Consider the following 19,204-nt stretch of genomic DNA (forward strand, 5'->3'; position numbering starts at 1 on the left):
CTGTAAACAGTAAAATTATAGGTTTATCATTCGTTGTGTATCTTCTTTCCATTGTAAAATTGACCAATCCATTTTTTACTTTGAAGAAAATTATTACACAACTGTTTTTTCTGTTAAGAAAATTATTACTTTAAAGCTTTTGTAAGGTCTTGTGGTTAGCATTTGGAGGTCTTTAGTTCCAACCTTGAGCTCTGAGTCAATGAGCTGGAGGCTGGAGCACATTAGTTTTACACAATCGAAGGCATTGACCGCTAAAAAATGGTTGGTTTTTCTTTTTCTTTTTTAGATAACAAATTGATACAGCCGAATGCTTTGGCTATGGGAAAGTTATATATTTTTTTGAAAAAAAGTTGATACGGCCGAAGGCTTGGTTCACCTTCGGTATGTTACACACAAATAGCAAGAGCGTGCATGTTTGACATGTATGTGAGCAGAGGATGACACTAATGAATGCACGTTAGTTTTTTCGTATTGAACTTAGTTATTGAGATAGTGGTGAAAAGGATTCGACAACTCCCGAAGGCTCCAAGTTGTAACGTAGGAGCGACAACTCTGAATGTCCACCGACACTCGGCTAGAGAACGTATACTGATGAAGACCTAGCCGAAGAAGGTCTGTCAACGAAGACATGGCTAGAGAGGTCTTTAATGATGCTCCAACTTCTGGCTGTTCTGAAAAATTTGGTGCCGAGCATGGTGGGCACCAATATTGGGAAAGCAGTTCCCGAACATGTTTAGAAGACTAGAAAGAGGTTGCTAGGGTTTTCAACCAGAGTCAGAAGGGAGAGCCCCCTTGCCCTCTTGCTCTAGGCACTATGTATAGGTAAGCTTTAATTTACAAGCGACCCCTTGATGGGGCTTGGTTTTACATGCCACTTCAATCACTACTACAGAATAACTTAACCGCGACCTTTTTGAAACCCACTCGGAGGCGAGCACAATTTGCAACCGCCTTAATCAATGCCTCGGATTAACCAAGACGGTCATTTTTTATTAACTGAGGCAGTTAATCCTAAAATCCATTAACTGAGGCAGGCAATATAATATAACTGTCTCGGTTAATGCCTATTAATCAAGGCGGGCATTATAGCGCAACCTCCTCGGTAAATCATTAATCGAGGCAGTTATATTACATTGCCCGCCTCCTAAAATCTAGCCCAGCGAACTACAATTTCTCAGCCACATACCAGAGACGAGACCCGATATGAGCGAGCAGTATATAAACAAAAGTTATGGTTTCTAGCTAACTAATCCCCTCACTCCCACCCTCCCCAGTCGCCTCACTCCCAACCGAGAGCGGTTGCTCTCCTGGCCGCACGCAGGTCACCCCAGCCTCTCCTAGCGGCGGAAGGTGGCTGCCCATCCTGGGAGTACGGAGCAGCAACAACAAGTAGTCGATCGGCAGGACAACATCATAGGGGCACGCGCCTGTTCCCACTCTGGCCGCGGCACACGAGGGCACGGCCCCCTCTTTCAGTGGCATCATGCGGGGCGTGGCCCTCCCCACTCCAGCGGCAGCCGTCACGGGGGGTACGACCCTCCCCACTCCGGCAGTAGCTCATGGGGGCGCGCCCCCTCCTTTGGTGGCATTGCGGGGGGCGTGGCCCTCCCCACTCTGGCGGCGGTGTGGAGCAGGTGGTGCGGACTCTCCTCTGCCGTCATCCCGAGGCCCTCCTTTGGCTCCTCACCAGCCCCACAGCCCCAGCCGCCCGACCCTCTCCCGGTGGCGCGGTGCCTGACCCTCTCTAGCAGCGGTGTCGCACGAGAACCAACGTGAGGCTATGAGGACGGCGGCATCGAGGGCTATGTGTCTGGAGTAGGGCGGGGGACAATGGTGGATTGGGCTTGGCGGGCACATCGATGGGCTTTTTATTTTTTTCTAATTTATTTATCGAGGGGGGCGAGCAAGCGCCTCCGTTAATGATTGATTAACGGTGACTTTCTATTGGAGGCGTTTATCTTGCCCGCCTCGGAAAATCCTTTTTGCCCACCTTAGAAAAAGAATTCTCTAGTAGTGAATGGCACTAGCTGGGCCTCTTCTAGGGCACTTGGCCCATATGAATATGGCATGTCCCAATATCCCGTTTAACCAAAGTGTCTGACCAGTATTGGTCGCTATGTTTACATGTACTTTTGGTTTTCATTGCCAGGAAACAATCTCTCAATATTACTGCACACATGTGTGGTGTTTGTCAGTACAAAAATATTAGATTTGTGACATAGGGATATACTAGTCGGTGAGTAATTAAGAAAGTGTGCATATATCATGTTGTTCCATTGAAGAAACAACCAATCTCTTTTTGTATTTTGCTATTACAATTTTTATTCCAAATGATTACACAATTGTAGTTATATTCCCGCACTCCGAGTACATAGACCTAATCTCACTAGTACAGGGAAGGGCTTTAGCCCCGGGCCGTAAGCACCTTTAGTCCCAGCTACGGAACCGGGGCTAAGGTTTCGGGACTAAATGTCCCACCTTTAGTCCCGGTTCCGTGGACCGGGACTAAAGTCCACCTTTAGTCCCGGTTGGTAACAGCAACCGGGACTAAAAGGTGCGCCAGGGTGTGCCACCTGGCCTCCACTTTTAGTCCCGGTTGTTGCTACCAACCGGGACTAAAGACTTTTTTCTTTTTTCTTTTTTCTTTTTCTTTTCATTTAGTTTTCCATTTAGGGTTTACAATTATGTTATTGTTATTTTCGAATGCGTATTGTTTGCTGGTAGTTTATGGAATGCGCACCTATAATTTATATAATTTAAAGGATTACATATAAATATACTATAAAACACTATATATATAAATAATATGTATCTATAGGTACATAATAAAATATTTACACATATGCTTCACGGACAAAGTATTTATAACACAATTTATCTCCACCACTCAAGCATCGTACAAATGATCATCGTTATTTGGTTTCATCTGCTCCTGAGGGTTGAAGTAGCACTCGCCGCCGGAATCCAGGACTTGGTCGTTAAGAAATCCTACGATTGTCTCCTGAATTCCTTTTAGGCGCACCGCATCCAACACCTGCTCCTTCAGCCACATCTCCTTTAATAGACATTAAAGAAAAAAGTTAGAGGTATGAATAGGATTTATTAAATAGCAACAAATAAATGAAATATTCTTATTATATATACATGTTACATACTTTTAGGTGCTCAAGATTAGTTCTTTTGGCATACACCGTCGTAAACTCGCACACATAGTAGCCACACAAATTGTTGTCCGGTGTCTGCCGTAGAACCCACTGAAGTAAGATGGGCTTTGAAAGTGCTGCATTCAACTCTGGTAAATTCTCTATTTCTAATTTTTCTAAACAAGCTAAATTAAAAAAGCACAAAAATTCTCTATTTTTCTAAATAATCATGAAATGTGGTATGTATACTAGTTATAATTAACTAACTAAATCGGTCAAAAATTACAAATTAAAGTATTATATGTTTTTATTTTTTTTAAACTAATTAAAATAAAAAACATATTACCACTATTTCTCTAAAAAAACGCGTCGCTTTTGAAATGACGATGAAGCTAATAACCTCTTTAAAAACCATAAAATAAAAAACAATATACATAACACTAGGAAATGACATACGCCGCTTCTAAATGTTGAGAAGATGAAGCTAGTGACCTCTTAACAAGTCGATGACGGTGTAGAAACGATGAAATGAATCAATAGCCGGAGATGAGAGCAAGAACAAGCAACTCCAAATGAAGAACACAGCAAAAGAGTGAAGATCGATGGGCTCGGCCACGGGAAGAAGAGTTCAAATATGGGGAGGGACATTGAGTCCCGGTTCCTTTTAAAAACAGGGTCTAAATTCCAACACTAGTCCCGGCCGGTGGGACGGACCGGGACAAAAGCTTTTACTCCCGGTTGGTGGTACCAACCGGGACTAAAGGCTAGGCTTTGGTCCCGGTTGGTGAGACCAACCGGGACTAAAAGTCCCCTCTGCCGATGTCTGACATAATAGCCGTTGGGCAGTTGGTCTCACCAACCGGGACTAAAATATGTTTTTGTCCCGCACTCTGTTTTGGCCGAGATTATTGTTCATTTTGGGCAAGTGACCAAAGGCATGTTCTGAGTCCAAACAGGATAACTTTTAGTGTTTAGGGTAGAAATTAGAAAGCAGTAAGAATGAAATTGTTTCAACTTTACGCCAAGCATGTTCTTACTTACCTTGCAGTATTACCATCATATGCTTATATATACTGCATATCATCTCTATATATGCTTATTATGACTCTATTGCCCTCCCCACTCTGGCGGTGACGCGCGGGGGCACGGACCCCTCCTCCAGCGGCGGCGTGGAGCAGGTGGTGCGGCCTCTCCTCTGGCGTCATCCTGAGGCCCTCCTTTTGCTCCTCACCAACCCCACAGCCCCAGCCGCCCGACCCTCTCCCGGTGGCGCGGTGCCTGACCCTCTCTAGCAGCGGTGTCGCACGGGAACCAATGTGAGGCTATGAGGACGGCGGCATCGAGGGCTGTGTGTCTGGAGTAGGGCGGGGGCAATGGTGGATTGGGCTTGGCGGGCACATCGATGGGCTTTTTATTTTTTCTAATTTATTTACCGAGGGGGGCAAGCAAGTGCCTCCGTTAATGCTTGATTAACGGTGACTTTCTATTGGAGGCGTTTATCTTGCCTGCCTCGGAAAATCCTTTTTGCCCACCTTAGAAAAAGAATTCTGTAGTAGTGAATGGCACTAGTTAGGCCACTTCTAGGGCACTTGGCCCATATGAATATGGCATGTCCCAATATCCCGTTTAACCAAAGTGTCTGACCAGTATTGGTCGCTATGTTTACATCTACTTTTGGTTTTCATTGCCAGGAAACAATCTCTCAATATTACTGCACACATGTGTGGTGTTTGTCAGTACAAAAATATTAGATTTGTAACATAGGGATATACTAGTTGGTGAGTAATTAAGAAAGTGTGCATATATCATGTTGTTCCATTGAAGAAACAACCAATCTCTTTTTGTATTTTGCTATTACAATTTTTATTCCGAATGATTACACAATTGTAGTTATATTCCCGCACTCCGAGTACATAGACCTAATCTGAGTCCAAACAGGATAACTTTTATTGTTTAGAGTAGAAATTAGAAAGCAGTAAGAATGAAATTGTTTCAACTTTACGCCAAGCATGTTCTTACTTTCCTTGCAGTATTACCATCATATGCTTATATATACTGCATATCATCTCTATATATGCTTATCATGACTCTATTGCCGCAAACATATAGGTACCTCATTGTTATCGATGATATATGGGATACAAAACCATGGGAGATGATACGATGTGCTCTACCAGAGAACGGCCAGAAAAGTAGAGTACTCACAACTACCCGCATAATTGATGTTGCTGAGCATGTTGGTGGTTGCTATAGGATGAAACATCTTACTGACAAGAGCTCTAAAATCTTATTCTATGGTCGAATATTTGGCTCTATAGGCAATTGTCCTCAACAATTTTCTGATATATCTGAAAAAGTTTTGAAGAAATGTGGAGGTGTTCCATTAGCTATTGTTACCATATCAAGCTTGCTGGCTAATAAGACAAGAAGTATTAATGAGTGGTCCAATGTGTGTGATGCAATTGGTGCCGGAGTAGGAAACAATCCCGGTATGGACAACATGAGGAAGATATTGCTGCTTAGCTATTATGATCTAACTCCTCAACTGAAGACATGCTTACTGTATCTAAGTATATTTCCTGAAGATTATGAGTTTCGAAAAACTACATTGATTTTGAGGTGGATAGCTGAAGGATTTGTCCAACTAGAAGATGGGAGGCAAAGCTTATTTGAGGTTGGACAGAGTTACTACCATGAGCTTCTAAACAGATGCCTCATCCAGCCAGGAGACAGTGAGGGGGATGACTTGTCTCCTCTTAGATGCCGGGTGCATGATATGGTGCTTGATCTCATTTGTTCCTTGTCAAGAGATGAAAGTTTTGCTACCACTGTATATGGTGACTGCAGGCAAATCACATCTTCAGAAAACAAGGTTCGCAGGCTCTCTATCCATAATGCTAGCTGGCCTACAATGAACATGTCAAAATTAAGATCCCTTACTATAAGCAATTCTGCTATAATTAATTCAATGCCACCCTTTTTGTGCTATCATCTTTTGCGTGTATTGGATTTTGAAAAGTGCAATCTTAAAGACCATACAAGTCTAGAGTTTCTTTGTAAATTATTTCACCTGAGGTTTCTAAGTCTAGTAGATACTGGATACGCTGGTGAGGTCCCAAGGGAGATAGGGAATCTACAGTTTTTGCAGACTTTTTACTTCTCTGGAACTTACATAAAACAAGTCCCATTGAGTATCTTGGGGATGAGACAACTAATGTGCCTTGCCGTTGGGATGAATACAAGGCTGCCAACAAGTGGATTGAGAAATCTATCGTCTCTGGAGCTGCTTCGGATGAATGTGGATTCTGCATACATTGCAGAAGAGCTGGGCCATCTGACGCAACTGAGGGTGCTAATGGTTGTTCTCAGGAAGGACAAGGAAGGCAGATGGGATGAAAGGATATGCAGAGTTCTGGTGGGGTCCCTTAGCAAACTGCACAAAATCCAAACTCTACAAGTAGAAATCTCAGATGACGTGGAAGTTCATCTTGAAGGCTCAGTGGACTCCCCGTGGAATCTATCTCATCTTGTTATTTTTGGAACCAGTCGGCTGCCGACATGGATTGATCACACATCATTTCAACTCCTATCCCAGCTATGCATAAAGGTGGGTCAAGTTGGAAGGGAGGACATCCATGTCCTCGGCCGGCTGAAGGCTCTTCGTGTTCTCCACCTGGGAATGGTTGGCGCCAAACAAGTGTTTGAAAGGTTCATGATTAGCGCTGATGCCTTCCCATGTGTGACACGGTGTGTATTCTCGGGGTTTTCGACGGTGCCATCTATGTTCCCACCTGGAGCTATGCCGAGCCTTCAACGGTTTTGTTTTGATATAAGACTAGAGGATTTCGGTGATGATAGTGGATTTACAGTTGACGACCTGGCCTTATGCCACCTCCCGTCACTACAGAGGGTTTGGGTTTGCCTAGATGGAGAGAGAGCCAGAGACATCAAAGATGTGGCAATGAAAGCCCTGACGAAAGAGGCACACGCCCACCCGAACCACCCTGATATTGATGTCGGAATCAATGGGCAGTGGAGCCAGCTGTGCAGGTACATATAAGTACTCCTCTCTACCCGGTTCAGTAACTTTTCAATAACACCTATGCTTGCCATGAATACAGTGACATCGATGGCCCTATGTATCTCCAACATACCACCATGACAAATTACATGCATGTTTTCCATAATGCTAGCTTGTTACAGTTTTATGTCTATAATAATAATCCTTTACTTTTGCCATGCATGTAGTTATATATACATGTTAATCATCATTCACTAGCACAACGGGTCATTTGACAGTGTAGCTGTGAGCTATGTTGCTTTTCACAGCTAGAATCTGTTCCGATCCCGTATTCTGAAATCAAATTGGCTGACCCCCGTAGGAATTGTGACCTTTCTATTACTAATTGATGCAAGTTCCTTGGTGTGTACATGCACCAGGTAATGGAAGGATGTACGCACTAGTTCTATGGATTTTCAGCGGAGGACCTCCACCACTACCTACAACATGTTCCCCCCTTCGAAGATCTTCACCAATATATGTCCCACTCCCACCTGTTGCGCACGGTCTCCACCTCGTATGTCGCCATTGCAGTTGATTCATCTACAGCATTGCCACTGCGTGTGATCTAGCTTAACTCTGAGATCACCGTCGATTGCCCCCGCACTCAAATAATTGTGTTAACGTTCTTGTGTATTTGATCATGCTTGCTGGATCTCTGTAGATCCACGTCCACCTGGCTTGCTCAAGGTTTCAATTTACTTGTGCTCTTTAGACCTTCCCGGCCCTCCCTCGATTCTAAATAAATTATAAAATATTTTGGCTTTTCTATATACTTATGTACTTATATACATACTATGTCTATTTGCTCATGCTGGGATTGGCTTGCTGTAATATTGTGGAACATTAATGGAGGCACACTCATATGCTTCCTATTATCGTAGTTTGGAATATACTCTCTCCGTTCAAAACTTAAAAAATGTTTTGGTCTTCTACATGCATTGCGGTTTATATGTTTTCATGATACAAAGATTTTTTTTTCATTTTAAGTTAGAACGGCACCGTTAGTTTGGACCGTCAAATAACACTTTTCTTCCCCGAGTATGGCTCTTCCCCGAGTGTTGCACTCGGGGAAGAGGGTCTTTCCCGAGTGTCGCTCTTCTCCGAGAGCCTGGTAGGCTACGGCACTTGGGAAAGCCTCTCTTCCCCGAGTGCAACACTCGGGGAAGATTGGCTTCCCCGAGTGTCCGATTTTTGGCACTCGGGGAAGCCTGTGACACTCGGGAAATTTCGGTTCTCCCGTAGTGCTGGTTCCATCCGACGGTGTTCGACGGTGAAGCTGCAGGTCTCGTGTGTCACCCAATCGCCGGTGATACGTGCATGGATCTCTAATGCAGCAGTTGCTCCCGCCGGTCGAGCAAAAACGACAGGTCCCCTATCTCAACGACCATGTATGGGTGATCGGCCGGCCAACGGCGCTGGCAAATCTTGCTGCGGGATAGGCGGCCACGAAAGTGACCTGAATCCTTGGCTTACGTACGGGATGGTTTTCTTCCACCGTGACCAAACTCGCCGGTGTGGAAGCTATCATGCAACACATCTATTTTTATGCACTCCAGTGTCCAGTCCATCAATACCATGGCCTTGTTTAGTTCCCTAAAAATTTTGCAAAATTTTTCAGATTCTCCGTCACATCGAATCTTTAGACGTATGCATGTAGTATTAAATATAGATGAAAATAAAAACTAATTGCACAGTTTGGTCGGAATTGACGAAACGAATCTTTTGAGCCTAGTTAGTCCATAATTGGACAATATTTGTCAAATACAAATGAAAGTACTACTATTCATATTTTGCAAAAAATTTTGGAAGTAAACAAGGCCATTTCATAGAATTTGATTATTGCTTCAGTCTACAAGTCTACATCTATTTTTTCTCAATGTCGTTCTGTAATTCTGCTCTAATGGATTATATATTGTACATCATCATATATAGTTGCTATGAGTTCTGATTTTTCCCTCCTAATCTCAAGTATTTTAATCCATGACAAATTTCTTTTTCCCGTATCAGTTGCACTTATCCAGTAATCTGCAAATTAAAATTTTTGCTTTCTTCTTGCCAACATTACCAGAAATCAACACGAAAATTAGGATATATACCTAATTGTTGTTACAAACGATCCTAATTATCGTAATTACTTTATGGTAAATTAGTCTCGGTTACAGTAATATGTTTTCATGGTGCGCCAAGCAGCCAAATTTGAATACAAACTCAACTACGACAATCCTTATTTGGAGTTATTTATTACTATAATCTGAATACACACTCTTGCTAGGAAACGTTTACTATTTTGTACTCCCTCCGTCCCTGAAAGAATAGATTTCTAGATTAAAAATTTGTTCCCAAATAAATCAATTTCTAGGATATATGGTCCCCACTGCTCGCCTCGTATTCATCGTGGCATCCAAGACGCACACGCCTCGTCTCTCTCTCTCCTTCATTTAGTGGTGGATAGTTGGCTGGATGAGTAAATGGCGTGAACAGCTCGTAGCCCAAAGCAGTGATTCCTGTGCATCTTGATGGTAAAATTCATATTAATTAAGGATAACTTAGTCATTTGACAGCTATGCTAATCTGTCTGAAACTTGCTAGAAATCTATTCTTTCAGGGACGGAGGGAGTAAATCTCTTCTTGTTGCATGAATCTGTTAACTCCTCGAATATTTACCACAGTTCACCATATGTATATTGGCAAAAGTTTCAATATACATGTGCGCTCTCGTAATCCTTGCATGCGCATGTACACTTCCGTGTTCTCGTCACACACATTGACGTATATGATCCTTGTTAGCTTTGCATGCATGCATACGGCATGAGCAAATCAACATGAGCAAATCAAGGAGAATCAATTACGGTTGGCCACGTTAATTATAACTTTCCAAAAATTACCGTAGCTACCTGCATGCTGCAGCTCGGCTTCGTCACATGGTCCACTCAGCTGCATGCAATGCAATGGACGTTGGCTGAAATTAAGGCGAGCCAGTAAGAGCAAGTATTATAGTAGGCTGTAAGCCAGCTAAATGCTGAGGTGGAGGAAAGAGAAGAGGAGAGAGAGTAAAAGCGGGCTGTAAGCTTACAGCCGGCTCACTGTGAGACAGATATATGGGTCATGTATTAATAATGATGAGTTAACCATTACATAAGTGGGCTGCAAGAAGACTGTAAAGAAATCTTACAGCCAGCAGCTGGCTGTATTATAATACTTGCTCTAACGCAGTAGTAGCCACGCAATAAACTACCCAATACATTTTAATATTCTAGTAAATAATTGTGCAAAAAATATAGTAAATATATTATCGTAATTACACCTAGAACGAAAAAGCGTAACTTCTAGTAAATAATTACAAATTATTTAAAAATCTAGTAAAGATTACTGTAAAAATTAAATCTAGTAATCATTACCGTAACTAGCTAGTCAGGGTAGATCGAAAGACATAACAATTTGCAAGTCCAGTAAATATATTATCGTAACTAATAAAAAGAGGCAGTATAGATTCTAGAAAACAATTCAGCGCCTAATTACCTCATGACTATATATTTACATACGGCTAAATTATGTGCGCCAGTAAATACCGCATGCATGCACCACACTCGGGTAATTACTACACAACCTGGATAATAATGTGATTGGCTTGTGCACACGCACCAACGGTTCGGTGTTAGGACCTGGCTACAGAATAACATACATATTCTGTATCTAGCTACAAAGTATTCTCTCTCTCTCTCTCTCTCTCTCTCTCTATATATATATATATATATATATATATATATATATATATATATATATATAGTCTGGTTTTAAGTATGTACTTATACTGTCTTAATGTAGCGTATTCGTGTGTACTTCATTCGGAAATGTACTGCGTTCCAAAATATATATACAAGTACTGCATTCTAAGAAGTATGTACATATACTTCATTCCAAAATGTCTATACAGATACTCATACACGAGCAAGCTCAATTCAGATAGGAAATCACGGTAAGCTAGAATCTTGGCGACCGTATAATGTATATATTATTTAATTGATTAAGTTTGTTAAATGTATGCTGCATGGCTACTTGAATTCTTACAGTATCCACTACCCGTTATGGCTAGTGGTGTTAACACAGCTAAAGAAAAAATATGGACAAGAAAATTCGACATGACCGCACACAAAATCGATTGCTCTAGCTTTTTTTAAATATATAATAAAGACACCTTTTCTATTTTGAAGGATGCTTATAGCTGGAGGCGGAGCATTGGAGGGCCAAGGTAGTGCAATCCAGATTCTCTGACTTTCACAGGTCACGCCGTTCATTTGCGATCCAACGATGACTGCGCATCTCAGCTTTCCCACTCCTAGCCTCCTCAGCCCAAACATAGAAAGCAGTCTAAGTAAGGCCCATGTTGTGGCTGAGGTAACCTATTTTGCCGCTCAGTGACTGTTTTAGACGCCAAAAATCACCGAGCGAAGGTTTTTGCCGCGTCTGCATTGCCGCCGCCTCCACCAGAGGTCGCGCTCGCCTTTGCCCTTGCGTCTGCTCCGCTCGTCACGCTAGCCGGAATCATCATGTTGTGGAGCGACATCCTCGTGAAGCTACCATGTGAGGGTGCCGCGATTGGCGAAGTGGTGATTGACGCGCTTGCCGTGATGTTGCGAACTGGTTGATGATCGGCTTCTCTTTTTGGTCTTCCTTCCTGTGATACTAATGGCAGAACCCAACAAATAAGTAATGCTTGCATTCGATTTTTCCCTCTTTGTTTGCTTCAAGACGTGTAGCAATGAGCCAATGACCATGTAGCAATCAGCCACGAAATGGGCCTTAATTGGGCTGCTTTTCATGTTTGGGCTGGAGTAGGAAAGCTGAGATATGAAGCCACCGTTGGATCGCATTGAGATGTGTGTTTGCACACTTCTCAATGCGAATCCAGTGGTAGAGAGAGTGGGAGCACATGCCCTTGAGGGTAAAAATAACTTTACTGAAAGTCACCTATGACTTTTTCTGGAGGAAGTTATTAGAGAATCTAGATTGAAGGTAGTGGCCGGCAGGATAGGTTGGGTCGTGGGCCTGGGCAGCTGATTCGATTCGACTCTTCCACTAAAATTTATCGATGCTGCAGCTTTCTTTAATTAGTGCGGTCCAGCAAGGCGAAGCATTGCATTCTGTACAAAGTGTGAATCGTCAGACTTCATGCTCGCTCAGCTTCCCATTGTTTGGCGCACGCTGGCCATTCCGGGCATCGTCACTGTCGCCCATGGTCTCCTCGATGGGCTCTAAACCTCGGTGAGTGAAGCGTGTTCAATTGGAAAGTTTAATTAAAGAGACTATAATATGAATTACAGGTTTTTCATTGAGTCTGGAGTTAAAGCACTGATTTCATTTGTTTATGCGGCTCTTCCCAGATGCGTCTCGCTCAACCCCATTCGAGCAAACTCCTGCACCACTCTTCAATCCCCACTGCTCATCTCAGCTATAGGCTCCATGAAACCGTGGTGAGTTGCACATCTTCCATTTTGATTTAATTTGTTGCTTTTTCTTCTGCTGCTGCTTCTCTTTTCGTGGTGGATTAATGCTGCTTCTGCATTCTAATCTGCACGAAAGCTCTTTTCTGATCTCTAGATCTTCATTCAAATTAAATGTGCTTTCAGGAATATCAGTAGTCAGCAGTGACCTTCTTGGGGGCCATGGAGTTTGCGACTGGGGCACTGGGCACCCTGCTTCCCAAGCTAGGACAGCTGCTCCAAGATGAGTACAACCTTCAGAAGGGAGTGAAGAAAGACATCCAGTTCGTCAGGAAAGAGCTGGAGAGTATGCATGCCGCCCTCCGCGATGTCGGAGAGGTGCCACAGGAGCAGCTCAAAGAAGTAATTAGGATCTGGGCTCGGGATGTTCGGGAGCTCTCCTACGACATGGAGGACATAGTTGACACCTTCCTGGTGCGTGTCCAGGGCTCCGAGCCTCCCAGCAAAAGGAGTGTGAAAAGGTTCGTCAAGAAGATGACAAGTATTGTGAGCAACGCCAAGACTCGCCATGACATTGGCCAAGAGATCAAGGACATCAAGGAGCGTGTCAAAGACGTGGCCGAGCGACGTGACAGGTTAGTGCCGGGACATCATAGACTTTTGCGTTTGAATTTCAGCAAAATTTTCTCTTATTTGCCTCTTTGTTCTGGTTTTTTAATCTCTCTACACAGGTACAAGGTTGATGCTATTACTCCTACCAAAACCTCAGTCGACCCTCGCATAACAGCTCTGTACACTAAAGCGGCTAGCCTTGTGGGCATTGATAAGCCAAGGGAAGAGCTGATCTCGATGTTGACAAAGGAAGATGGTGGCGAGTCGTCTGTTGAAGAAAGGATAGTCTCTATTGTTGGCTTCGGAGGACTAGGCAAGACAACGCTTGCTAAAGCAGTTTATGACAAGATTAAACAGCAATACAATTGCACGGCTTTTGTGTCGGTGTCTCGTGATCCTGATATTATAAAAATTTTGAAGGACTTGCTTTATGAGCTTGATAGAAATGAGTACATGGGCATTCACAACACAGCATTGGGTCAACATCATCTTACTGACCTTGTCCAAGAATTTCTCAAAAATAAGAGGTACGTGCTGTCTTGTGTGCTAGTCCAAATATAATCACCGCATAAATCCATTGGATGGAAACCTCTGAAGATTATTACACACATACGTGGTACTGTCAACAGTAAGATTGTAGGTTCATGTTTAGTTACAGTCGTCAATGAGAAATTGTGGCGGTGGCTTTACATGTGTATCTTCTTTCCATTCTAAAATTGCCCAATCAGTTTATACTTTCAAACCAAATGAATACAGAACTGTGGGCAAACGAGCATTCTTGCCACACCATTTGTCCTCATTGTACTCTACCTACTGGCAACAATGTTTTTTTTATAATAAAAGGTTTTGTTAATTTAAAGATCATTGTATCAGGTCAACGGAAGATCTAAAAAATTCCATCGATCTTTGTATAGCATGATTACTGCACACATATGTGGTGTCTGTCAACAGAAAAATTTTGGATTTATTACATACATTATATATATCACTGGCTAATTGTGTTGTGTGTGCATGTATGATGTTGTTCCATGGATGAAATAAACAATTGCTTTTGTATTTTTTATGTTACATTTTTATACCAAAAGATTACACATCTATAGTAATATTCCACCAAAGAATGCCAACATGTAGCTCAAACTGCTTCCATATATCATCCAAGTTAATACCGACCTAATCTGAGTGCAAACTTGATAACGTTAACTGTTTAGGAGATATTAGAAAACACATGAAAATAGTAAGAATGGACTTGTTCCTACTTATTTCCTTGCAAGTTATTACCAGTATATGCTTATAATGTAAATCATCTCTATCTGTTCTTATCATGACTCTCTATTGCTGCATACATACAGGTACCTCATTGTTATCGATGATATATGGGATACAAAACCATGGGAGATGATACGGTGCGCGCTACCTGAGAATGGCAAGAAAAGCGGAGTACTCACAACTACCCGCATAATTGATGTTGCTGAGCATGTTGGTGGTTGCTATAGGATGAAACTTCTTACTCAAGAGAGCTCTAAAATCTTATTCTATGGACGAATATTTGGCTCTATAGACAAGTGTCCTCCACAATTTTCTGATGTATCTGAAAATCTTTTGAAGAAATGTGGAGGTGTCCCATTAGCCATCGTAACCACATCTAGCTTGCTGGCTAATAAGTCAAGAAATGTAAATGAGTGGCAGGATGTGTGTGACTCAATTGGTTCTGGACTAAGAAACAATCCTGGTATGGATAGTATGAGGAAGATATTGCTGCTTAGCTATTATGATCTGACTCCACAATTGAAGACATGCTTACTATATCTAAGTATATTTCCTGAAGATTATCAGATCAATAAGCAGCGGTTGATAGAGAGATGGATAGCCGAAGGATTCGTCCAACAAGGAGATGGGAGGCAAAGCTTGCATGAGATTGGACAGAGTTACTTCAATGAACTTCTAAATAGAAGCCTGATCCAGCCAACAGACATGGATGACGATGAGATGAATCCTTTTTCTTGCCAGGTTCATGATATGGTGCTAGATCTCATTTGCTCCTTGTCAAGAGATGAATGTTTTGCTGCCACATTAAATGGTGACTGCAAGGAAATCACATCTTCTTTGGGAAGCAAGGCTCGGAGGCTCTCTATCTATAATACCACTTGGCCTACTATTAACATGTCAACATTGAGGTCGCTCACTATCTGCAGTTATGCTTTAATTAACAGTATGCCACCCCTTTCAAGCTTTTATCTTCTGCGTGTATTGGATCTTGAAGATTGTAATCTTAGTGATCATTCAAGTATAGAGTTTGTTGGTAAATTACTTCACATGAGGTATCTAAGTCTAGCAGGCACTGGATATGCTGGCGACATCCCAAGAGAGATAGGGAAGCTACTGTTTTTGCAGTCATTTAGGTTCGATGGAACTGACATAAAAGTAGTGCCATTGAGTATCTTCGGTCTGAGACAATTAATGAGCCTTCGTGTTGGGGACAGTACAAGGCTGCCAACAACAAGTGGGTTGAGAAATCTATCGTCTCTGGAGATGCTACAGATTAATGTGGATTCTACATACATTGCAGAACAGCTAGGCTATCTGACACAACTGAGGGCATTGATGGTTATGCTGATCATAAAGGACAAGGAAGGCAGATGGGATGAAAGCATGTGCAGAGTTCTGGTGCGGTCCCTTGGCAAACTGCACAAAATCCAAACTCTAGTAGTAGTAATCCCAGATGACGTGGATGCTGATCTTGATGGTTCATTGGACTCCCTGTGCAGTGTATCCAATCTTGCTATTTATGGAACCAGTCGGTTGCCGACATGGATCGATCCCACATCATTTCTCCTCCTATCCTTCCTGGACATAAAGGTGGGTCAGATTAGATGTGAGGACATCCAAGTCTTTGGCATGCTGCAGGCTCTTCTTGTTCTGGAAGTGAAAGTGGATGGCGCCAAACAAATGTTTGAGAGGTTCATGGTTACCGTGGATGCCTTCCCATGTGTGACACGGTGCAGATTCTCTGGGTTTTCAACGGTGCCATCTATGTTCCCACCTGGAGCCATGCCTAGGCTTCAACGTTTTAAATTCTATATCCGACCAGAGGATTTCGGTGGTCATAGTGAAATTACTGTTGATGACCTGGCCCTAAGCCACCTGCCATCGCTACAGAACGTTCGGGTTCGCCTTGATGGAGAGGAGACATTGAGTGAAGAGTTAGCATTGAAAGTAAAAGAGGCTCTGAGGAACGAGGCACGTGCCCACCCCAACCATCCTAATATTGATATCCGAATTGATGAGAAGTGGATCCAGCTGTGCATGTATGTATTCTTTCTTTTTTCTACTTTTTTAACCACCTCTTACTGTAGCCTGTCTAATAATCTTCTGCATGATCCCATGAGTACTATGACATCGATGGATGCCACTGAGTTTCACCCCACACTTAGCATGGCAAATATGCTTATTTACCTACTATTTTATTCCAGTTTTATGTGCCGCTAATAAGAATCCTTTACATTTGTTACGCTTCTAGTTATCATTTTTATTCATTTGTTACCAGAGCAATTGGCGATTGGACAATCTAGTTGTGACCTATGTTCCTTCTTTGCATAGTTAGACAGTCTGCTGCGTATTCGAAAATCAATGTGACTGTCCTCATAAAATTTCTGAGTTATTCGTATATACTATATGATGCTAATTGCTTGTTGTGTACATGTACCAGGTAATGGTTGGACGTACATCGCCTTTAACATAGATTCACCAACTCCACTTTTCACGGTGCAGCTTTACTCTACGATCGACATCAATGGCCAATAATTGGCCATAACTACACTCACATTGTTCTTGTGTACTCAATCATGCTTGACGAACATATCTGTAGATCCACTTGGCTTGCTCAAGGTTTCAGTTTACTATGTTCGTTAGACTTTCAGTAACAGTTGATCATGCCGAGCTGGCGGCTTTATATAATATTATCCTATCATGTACGTACAATTAAGTTTGTGCCATACACTTGTTTTTTGCAAAATTATTAGAGGTACCCTCATGTCATGTGCTGTCATCAACTTTTTTAGCTTTTTATGCGTATTGTATCTTCAGTTGCAAAGCTTGTATTGTCAGGGCGTGGTCGATCGGGGGTGCGGCAGGGCCGGCCGGGGCATGGCCGGCCGGGGCTGGGGTGGCCGGATCCACTGGCCAGGGCGTTGGCTGCCGGGGTGGCAGGCCTGGTGGCTAACGTCGGGCGGCGCTCGACCGGGGGGTGGGCGCAGTGCACGGGTGCGGGGGTGGGAGGCTGGGTGGCGCAGTGTGGGCAGATGAGTTGGGGTTAGTTTAGGGGCAGGGCGGGTGGGCCTTTAGTTTTTTTTTTTTTTTTTTTTTGCTCATTTCGCCGAGTGCTAGCAGGGACGGCATTTGGCAAAGAAGAGTTTGCCAAGTGCCAACAATTGCACTCCACAATTTTTTTTGTTTTATGTTTCCAATTTTTTATAGCCTCGTGAGCCGGGATGATCAGGCCCACGGAGCGCAGGAGGAGGATCTCCTTGATGATGCAGTGCAGGTATGGGAGGCTGGAGACCGGAATCTTCCCGTCGGAACGTTCGGACGGGAGACACGGTCCGATGGTTTCCCGCCTCCGTTTTCCGCGTCGACGATTCCGTGCGTTGGCTTGGCTGCAGTTTCTAGCTTTCTACACGTTAGCTGTTGCGTCAATTACTTTTTTGACTTTTTCAGTCAGCCCAATAAAAACAGAAAGCGGAGCGAGGAGTAGGAGTCCATGTACTTATTTCTTCTTCTATTTTTCTTCTGTTAGCTTTTTATCTTTATTTTATTCTATCTTTTTTATTTCTTTTTCTTTTAACTCTAATTGTTTTTATTCTATTTTTTTATGTGTTCATAGGTTGGTATGTTTATCTTTTTTCTTTCCTTATATTTATTTTTTTCCATTTGTCATGTGGTTTTTTCTTTTTTTTTCAATTTGTAATTTTTTTCTATATCTAATTTTTTTCTTTTTCTACTTTTTGTTGTTTCTTTTTTAATTACTATATAAACTATTTCTTTTTTATCTGTTTTTATTTTTTTATTTTTTGTGTTTATGTTTCTTCTATTTTTTTTCTCCTTTTTATTGGTTTTTTGTGTTCATGTGTTTGTATATGTGATGTTTTATTGTTATCTTATCTTTTTTTTTTTGATTTTCTATTTGTTTTATTTATTTTGTTTTCTAATTATGTTTTTCTTTAATTCTTTTCTCTTTTTTATTAACTTTTTGTGTTCATATATATGCGATGTTCTATAATACATTAAGTGTTGTTCTATGGTGAATTTAGTGATGTCCACTTAGTATACATATAATGTTCTATAATGTATTGAGTGATGTTTTATGATGTATTTAGTGATGTTCACTTAGTAAACATATGGTGTTCTATGATATATCTAGTGATGTTCACGTAATATATATACGATGTTCTATAATATATTTAATAGTGTTCTATAGTGTATTTAGTGATGTTCAGTTTAGTACACATGTGATGTTTTATAGTTTATTTTTAGGATGTTTGAAAAGTATCTATGATGTTCTTTTAAAATTTTCTCTATTACATGTTTTTTTCTTATGCTTTGCTTTAGATTTTTTTGTTTACATGATGTATTTATTTATTTATTTTAAATATTATAATATTAGTTTGATGAATTTAAACTAGAACACTATTTTTTAAACTCAGAACATTTTTCTTACGAATATGGAACATTTGTTTTCTAAACCTAGAACATTGTCTCTCATAAATAAACAGCATCTACCAACCGTTAACTATGCTACACTGATATTAGTCCTACAAGACAGACTTTATTCACATGTGTGCTACTCCAGTTGGGCGGGAAACCATCGGACGGCGAATTCGGTCCGCCCATTCCGACCCTAGCAGCCCCCGGCTGGAGATGTCTGATTCATCCACCAGCTGAGCTGTTCT

General features: G+C 41.9%; 2 protein-coding genes across 3 annotated transcripts in view; both read left to right on the forward strand.

Moving 5' to 3' along the window:
* Positions 1–8,094, forward strand: part of LOC8076340 (putative disease resistance RPP13-like protein 3) — an 11,012-nt gene extending 2,918 nt beyond the window's left edge. Inside the window, exons 5-6 of one of the 2 annotated variants that reach the window (XM_002449985.2) lie at positions 5,253–7,193; positions 7,584–8,094. In XM_002449985.2, the coding sequence (XP_002450030.2) occupies positions 5,253–7,193; positions 7,584–7,587 (1,945 nt within the window). In that variant the 3' untranslated portion in view covers positions 7,588–8,094. The remainder of the gene's footprint in view (positions 1–5,252; positions 7,194–7,583) is intronic. The other variant, XM_021461825.1, reaches the window with a different exon arrangement.
* Positions 12,334–17,294, forward strand: LOC8076342 (putative disease resistance RPP13-like protein 3). The gene is made up of 6 exons (XM_002449987.2): positions 12,334–12,468; positions 12,588–12,677; positions 12,834–13,282; positions 13,379–13,786; positions 14,609–16,564; positions 16,966–17,294. Exons 3-6 carry the CDS (start codon positions 12,870–12,872, stop codon positions 16,967–16,969), a joined length of 2,781 nt encoding a protein of 926 aa, XP_002450032.2. The 5' UTR covers positions 12,334–12,468; positions 12,588–12,677; positions 12,834–12,869; the 3' UTR covers positions 16,970–17,294.

The sequence above is a fragment of the Sorghum bicolor genome, chromosome 5 (assembly GCF_000003195.3).
Source record: "Sorghum bicolor cultivar BTx623 chromosome 5, Sorghum_bicolor_NCBIv3, whole genome shotgun sequence".
Taxonomy (NCBI): domain Eukaryota; kingdom Viridiplantae; phylum Streptophyta; class Magnoliopsida; order Poales; family Poaceae; genus Sorghum; species Sorghum bicolor.